We start from the raw sequence: 6,000 nt of genomic DNA on the forward strand, positions 1-6,000 counted from the left end.
ACTTGCATCCCTGGCTCGCCCACAGTCCAGCTTTCCTCACTCACCCCCCAAGTTCCCCCTCACCTGGACAGCCTTACCCCACTGGGGTCCCCTTCCCCCTCCGCTCTCCTCACCCAACCCCCAGGTTTCCCCTCAGCCTGTCTCCCCTCCCCCACTGGGGTCCTCCTCACCCCACTGGAGTGCCCCCGCCCCCTCAGACTCCCCTCACCTGCCCCTCCAGGTTCCCCCTCATCTCAGCTTCCCTCAACCCACTGGGATCCCCTCACATGCACACCCACACCTCCTCACCTCACCCCACCGGGGTCCCAGCCGCCCCTCCCACAGCCCGATTCCCCTCACATGCCCCCCCCACCGTCCCGCCCTCCTGGGCTCCGGGCACCTGCGCCCCCCCCCCGCTGTCCCACCCCCCCGGCTCCCCCCCTCACCTGCGCGCCCCCCCCCGCTGTCCCGCCCCCACTCCACTCACCTGCGCGCCCCCCCGCTGTCCCGCCCCCACTCCACTCACCTGCGCGTCCCAGGCTCCCCTCACCACCCCTCACCTGCGTCCCCCCACTGTCCCGCCCCCCCGGCTCCCCTCACTTGCGCCCCCCCGCTCCCCTCACCTGCGCGCCCCCCCCCCGCTGTCCCACTCACCTCACCTGCGCCCCCCCCGGCTCCCCTCACCTGCGCGCCACCCCAGCTGTCCCGCACCCCTCACCTGTGGCCCCCCGCTGTCCCGCCCCCCCCGGCTCCCCTCACCTGTGCGCCCCCACCGGCTGTCCCATTCCCCGCACCACCGCGCCCCCCCCGGCTCCCCGCACCACCCCTCATCTGCCCCCCCCGGCTCCCCCACTCCCCGCACCACCGCCCCCCCCGACTCCCCGCACCACCCCTCACCTGCCCCCCCCGGGCTCCCCGCACCACCGCCCCCCCCCGGCTCCCCACACCACCCCTCACCTGCCCCCCCCCCGGCTCCGCTCACCTGCGCCCGGCTCGGCGCTGGCCCCGTACTCGGCGGCGTCCCGTCTCCGGGCGCAGGTGCCCTGGCCCTGCACCAGCGCCTGCAGCGGCAGCTCGGCGCCGGGGTGCGGGTAGCAGCGCAGCCCGGCGGCGCAGCGCGGCGTGTACACCCCGCACGACTGGCTCTCCAGGCGGGCGCAGACCGGGCAGCAGCCGCAGCCGGGCTCCCGCACCAGCTCCGGGCAGGCGGCGGCCGGGGCGCAGGCGGCCAGGCGCTCGGCGGAGCAGGGCGGGCAGCGGAACAGCACCTCGGGCAGCGCCGGCCGCGCCAGCGCCGCCGCCAGCAGCAGCAGCCGGAGCCAGGCGGCCGGAGCCGGGCGGCAGCGACCGACCCGCGGCAGCATCGTCGCGGGAGTGCGGGGCGGCGGGCGGCGGGCGGGCAGGTGGCAGCCTCCTCCCGGCCCCCCGGGGAGCCGGCAGCCCCGCCGGGTCCTAGAGCCGCCCGCGCCGCCCGCCCCGGCCCCCGCCCCGGCCGGGCCCGCGCGGGGGAGCGGGCTGCCCCCCTCCAGCCCAGTGCCGAGGGGGGCGGGATCGGGGGCTGCCCCTCTCCAGCCCAATGCCGGGGGGGGGTCGGGGGCTGCCCCCCTCCAGCCCAGTGCCGGGGGGGGGGGCCGGGATCGGGGGCTGTCCCCGTCCAGCCCAGTGCTGGGGAGGGGGGCCGAGCTCGGGGGCTGCCCCCTCCAGCCCAATGCCGGGGGCCGGGCTCGGGGGCTGCCCCCCTCCAGCCCAGTGCCGGGGGGGCCGGGCTCGGGGGCTGCCCCCCTCCAGCCCAGTGCCGGGGGGGGCGGGATCGGGGGCTGCCCCCCTCCAGCCCAGTGCCCAAGGGGGGCGGGATCGGGGGCTGCCCCCGTCCAGCCCAGTGCTGGGGAGGGGGCCGAGCTCGGGGGCTGCCCCCTCCAGCCCAGTGCCGGGGGCGGGGGCCGAGCTCGGGGGCTGCCCCCTCCAGCTCAGTGCCGGGGGCGGGGGCCGAGCTCGGGGGCTGCCCCCTCCAGCCCAGTGCCGGGGGCGGGGGCCGAGCTCGGGGGCTGCCCCCTCCAGCCCAGTGCCGGGGGCGGGGGCCGAGCTCGGGGGCTGCCCCCTCCAGCCCAGTGCCGGGGGCGGGGGCCGAGCTCGGGGGCTGCCCCCCTCCAGCCCAGTGCCGGGGGGGCCGGGATCGGGGGCTGCCCCCCTCCAGCCCAGTGCCGGGGGCGGGGGCTGAGCTCGGGGGCTGCCCCCTCCAGCCCAGTGCCAGGGGCGGGGCCGGAATCGGGGGCTGCCCCCTCTAGCCCAGTGCCGGGGGCGGGGGCCGAGCTCGGGTGCTTCCCCCTCCAGCCCAGTGCGGGGGGATCGGGATCGGGGGCTGCCCCTCACCCAGTGCGGGGGCGGCAGGCTAAATTCCTGGCCCCCGCCTCCGCAGTCCCAAGGGCTTGGCTCGGGTCTCGCTCAGTGCCGGAGGGCTGAGATACCCCCGCCACCCAGTGCTGGCTTCCAGGCGGGGGGGCTGCCCCTCCCCATTCCCAGTGCCAGGTTAGGGGGCTGCTCCAGGTCCTGTGCCAAGGAATCTGGCTGGTGTTTGCTTCCATGTCAGCCAAGCGACTGGAGTTTTGAAGGGTGAATGAGATTGGGATCAAGGGCTGCCCCTTTTGCGTGCCAGCTGAGATATGCCCAGCTTGTGTACTCCGTGTGGAAGAAGCAAACTGACAGCGGGGCCAGGCAGATTGAAAGAAACCAGGTACTTGGTGTCTAGATCCCAGCTATGGAAGGACTGAAAGCGGCTACCAAAGGAGTAGGCAGAATCAGTTTGAGGCTGAAACATACATGAGAAATCTCAGCACCCCTCTGTTTCCCGAAGAAACCCCTGGAAGGTGAACTTCCACACCCATTATTTTAATAGCCCCATCTATCCCAGCGCCTCACACCACCTCTGAGATGTAGGGAAGTGCTATCCTAATTTTATAGAGGTGGAAACAAAGGCACTGAGAAGTTAAGTGACTTCCTCAAGGGCACATCTCAAGTCTTTTGCAAAGCCAGGAATATAAACCTGATCTTCTACTTTCCAGGTTTCTGGCTTGACCACAAAACCGTGCTTCCTCCCTAGTCCATAAGAAGCATTCATTGCTGTTAAAGATCACTGGTCTTAAATAAGTTTCTGGAGAGATGTTCCAGTTTAGCAAGTCTTGATGCAGGGAGGTACATTTTGCATATCTACTTTCTCCTTTGCATGGGTCCCTAATGTTTGTAATGCACTTAATGATTCTCAGATGCAGGGTGCAACAGAAAGGCATAGTTGTATCCAGATGAAACTGGAAGTGCCAAACCACATGACCAAAACCCTCTCCTTGTGATATTTCCCAGATTCCAGAAATTCATAGAGGTATCCAGATATTGATGCTTAAGGAACTAAACCTCAGAACCTTTGGAGGTTGACCTGGTCCCTACTCCTGATGAGTACCCAGCAGATCGAATAATACCTATTTCTTATATAGTGCTTTTCATCAGTAGGTCTCAAAGTGTTTCACAATCTTTGATGCATTTATCCTCACAACACCCTGGTGCGGAAGGGAAGTATTAGTACATATAGGGATCTGAGGCACACAAAAGCCAATTGACTTCACAGAATATCAGGGTTGGAAGGGACCTCAGGAGGTCATCTAGTCCAACCCCCTGCTCAAAGCAGGGCCAATCCCCAATTTTTGCCCCAGATCCCTATAATGGCTCCCTCAAGGACTGAACTCATAACCCTGGGTTTAGCAGGCCAATGCTCAAACCACTGAGCCATCCCTCCGCCCCTGAGATCATGTTGGGAATCTGTGGCAGAGCAGAATTCTGTTCTCCCAAGTTCGAGGCTTGTGCCCTAACCCCTGGACAATCCTTCTCTCTACTCCAAGGAAAGTCAATGCACTGCAATAGGGGAGCCAATTGTAAGTTCAGCCAGATAAAAGAAAAGTTAGTGAGAGAAGGCGTGAGAACTGCAGTTACATTATTACTATTTCTATGGCAGTAGCTACCTAGAGGCTTCAAACAAGATCAGGACCCTATGTTAGGGATGTACCCTTAAGGTCTATGCAGCAAAGAAAAACCCATGCCAGCCGACTCGGGCTGTGGGGCTGTTTCATGGCTGTGTAGACTTCCAGGCTTGGGCTGGAGCCTGAGCTCTGGGACCTTTGGACTCCAGCTGGCATAGGCCAGCCACAGGCGTCTAGTTGCCTTATAGATGTATCCTGAGTGGCTGTGTGATGGATGCCACCCTGGCAATATATCAGGGACTAAGGCCATGACTACGCTACAAACTTTGGTTGATGCAAGTTCCATTAGTGTAAGGTCACCGCAGTTAGTAGATCACTTATGTATGTGGACACTTGCGTCGGCACTGCACGTAGTCACCAGGAGCACTTGTGTCAATACACAGTGCGGTGCACCACGGTAGGTATCGCAGTGTGCAACCTGTCCAGTGCACTGTCTTTTGGGAAGTTTTGACAATGCATAGTAGGGCAGAAATGAGTTGAGTAGGGTTGACGGGGAGCAAGGGTTCAACTTGCCAGCGTGCAACGGTCTCCATCCCATAATGTTATCTATATCCCATAATTTTCACAACTTTTTTTTAAAATGCCACAAACCCACATGGCTCTCCTTGCTGTCTGCCATGTCGTACAGAAGAATGGAGCCTGCACAGCTCTGCAGTATTGTCATGAGCGTTGCAAGCACAGGATGCACGATCCTCCCGTATTTGCAGTCATATGAAGAACCGAATCAGCGGAAAAGGATAGATTGCTGTGAGACATAGCGAGAACCAATTCCAGGTTGTTGGTGGCAATCATGGAGCAGCTGCAGATGGTGGAGCGCCACTTCTGGGCCCGAGAAACAAGCACTGATTGGTGGGATTACATCATAATGCAGGTTTAGGATGAAGAGAAGTGGCTACAGAACTTTCAGATGTGGAAGGCTGGGGAAACTTGCAACACACTGGGGAGACTTGCAACACCGCACTGCTACTGGTCAGTGGGAAATCATTTTGGAGCTGGAAAACCCACTGTGGGGGACACTGTCATACAAGTGTGCAGGGCCATTAATCGTCTCCAGCTACACAGGACTGTGATTTTCTGCAATGTGCAGGACATAATGGATGGATTGCGGCAGTTGGGTTCCCGAACTGCGGTGGAGCAATAGAAGGCGCACACATCCCTATTTTGGCATCACACCACCTCGCTCAAGAGAACAAAAAGGGTTACTTTTCTGTGGCTATGGAAGAGCTGGTGGATCACTGAGGACACTTCATCATTGTTGGCTGGTCAGGAAAGGTGCGTGACGCTCACATCTTTAAGAACACAGGATTGTTCAGAAAGCTACAAGAGGGACTTTATTTTGTAGCCAGTTACTTTAGTTTATTGTTCATTTATTGTGTGATGTTATGATTAACAAACATGTTAAGTCATATATAACCATTGTATGCTAAATAGAGTTAAATCGTAGAATGATAGAAATATAAGTTTCATCACTAGTAAGTAGGGATAATTATGTATTACATATCTAAGTAAGGAGAGCTAAAACGCAAGGCCTACAGGCTGAGCCGTACTAGGCCTTAGGCTTAAGAAATGCTTGACATAAATAAGTGATCAAAGAATGACCCAATGCCACAAGATTACAGGAAAAGATGTGCCAATGGGTGATATTGCGAAAAATTAACAGTACGAGTAATTTTTTGCTTACAAGATATGTGGTAGTCACATTTTTCTAATACATGCCCTAACCGCAGGGTGCATTATGTGCGTAAATGCTAATGAGGTATAGTCAGAATCACATTTTAAAAAGAGCGTGCCCAGACTGGGAAAATTGAACTCCCTATGTGAAACTCCAGCAGGAACTACCCCTCTACTGATGATCAATTGGAAAGGCAATCATCAGACCTCAAGCATATCATTAAGGATGTGAGTATAACTATATTTGTAACTTGTGCATAGGTCTTTATAGAATTTCTACATGCTTGGGTAATCATAACTTAACTGTAACGTTAATAAAACTTGT

At 59.5% G+C, this 6,000-nt stretch overlaps 1 protein-coding gene across 1 annotated transcript in view; it reads right to left on the reverse strand.

The window, feature by feature from the left end:
- The window catches only part of IGFBP2 (insulin like growth factor binding protein 2), a 101,907-nt gene extending 100,564 nt beyond the window's left edge, over positions 1-1,343 (reverse strand). Inside the window, exon 1 of the mRNA XM_074967037.1 lies at positions 962-1,343. Within this exon, the coding sequence (XP_074823138.1) occupies positions 962-1,343 (382 nt within the window). The remainder of the gene's footprint in view (positions 1-961) is intronic.
- Positions 1,344-6,000: the final 4,657 nt, after the last annotated feature.

Source organism: Natator depressus, chromosome 11 (genome assembly GCF_965152275.1).
Source record: "Natator depressus isolate rNatDep1 chromosome 11, rNatDep2.hap1, whole genome shotgun sequence".
Taxonomy (NCBI): domain Eukaryota; kingdom Metazoa; phylum Chordata; order Testudines; family Cheloniidae; genus Natator; species Natator depressus.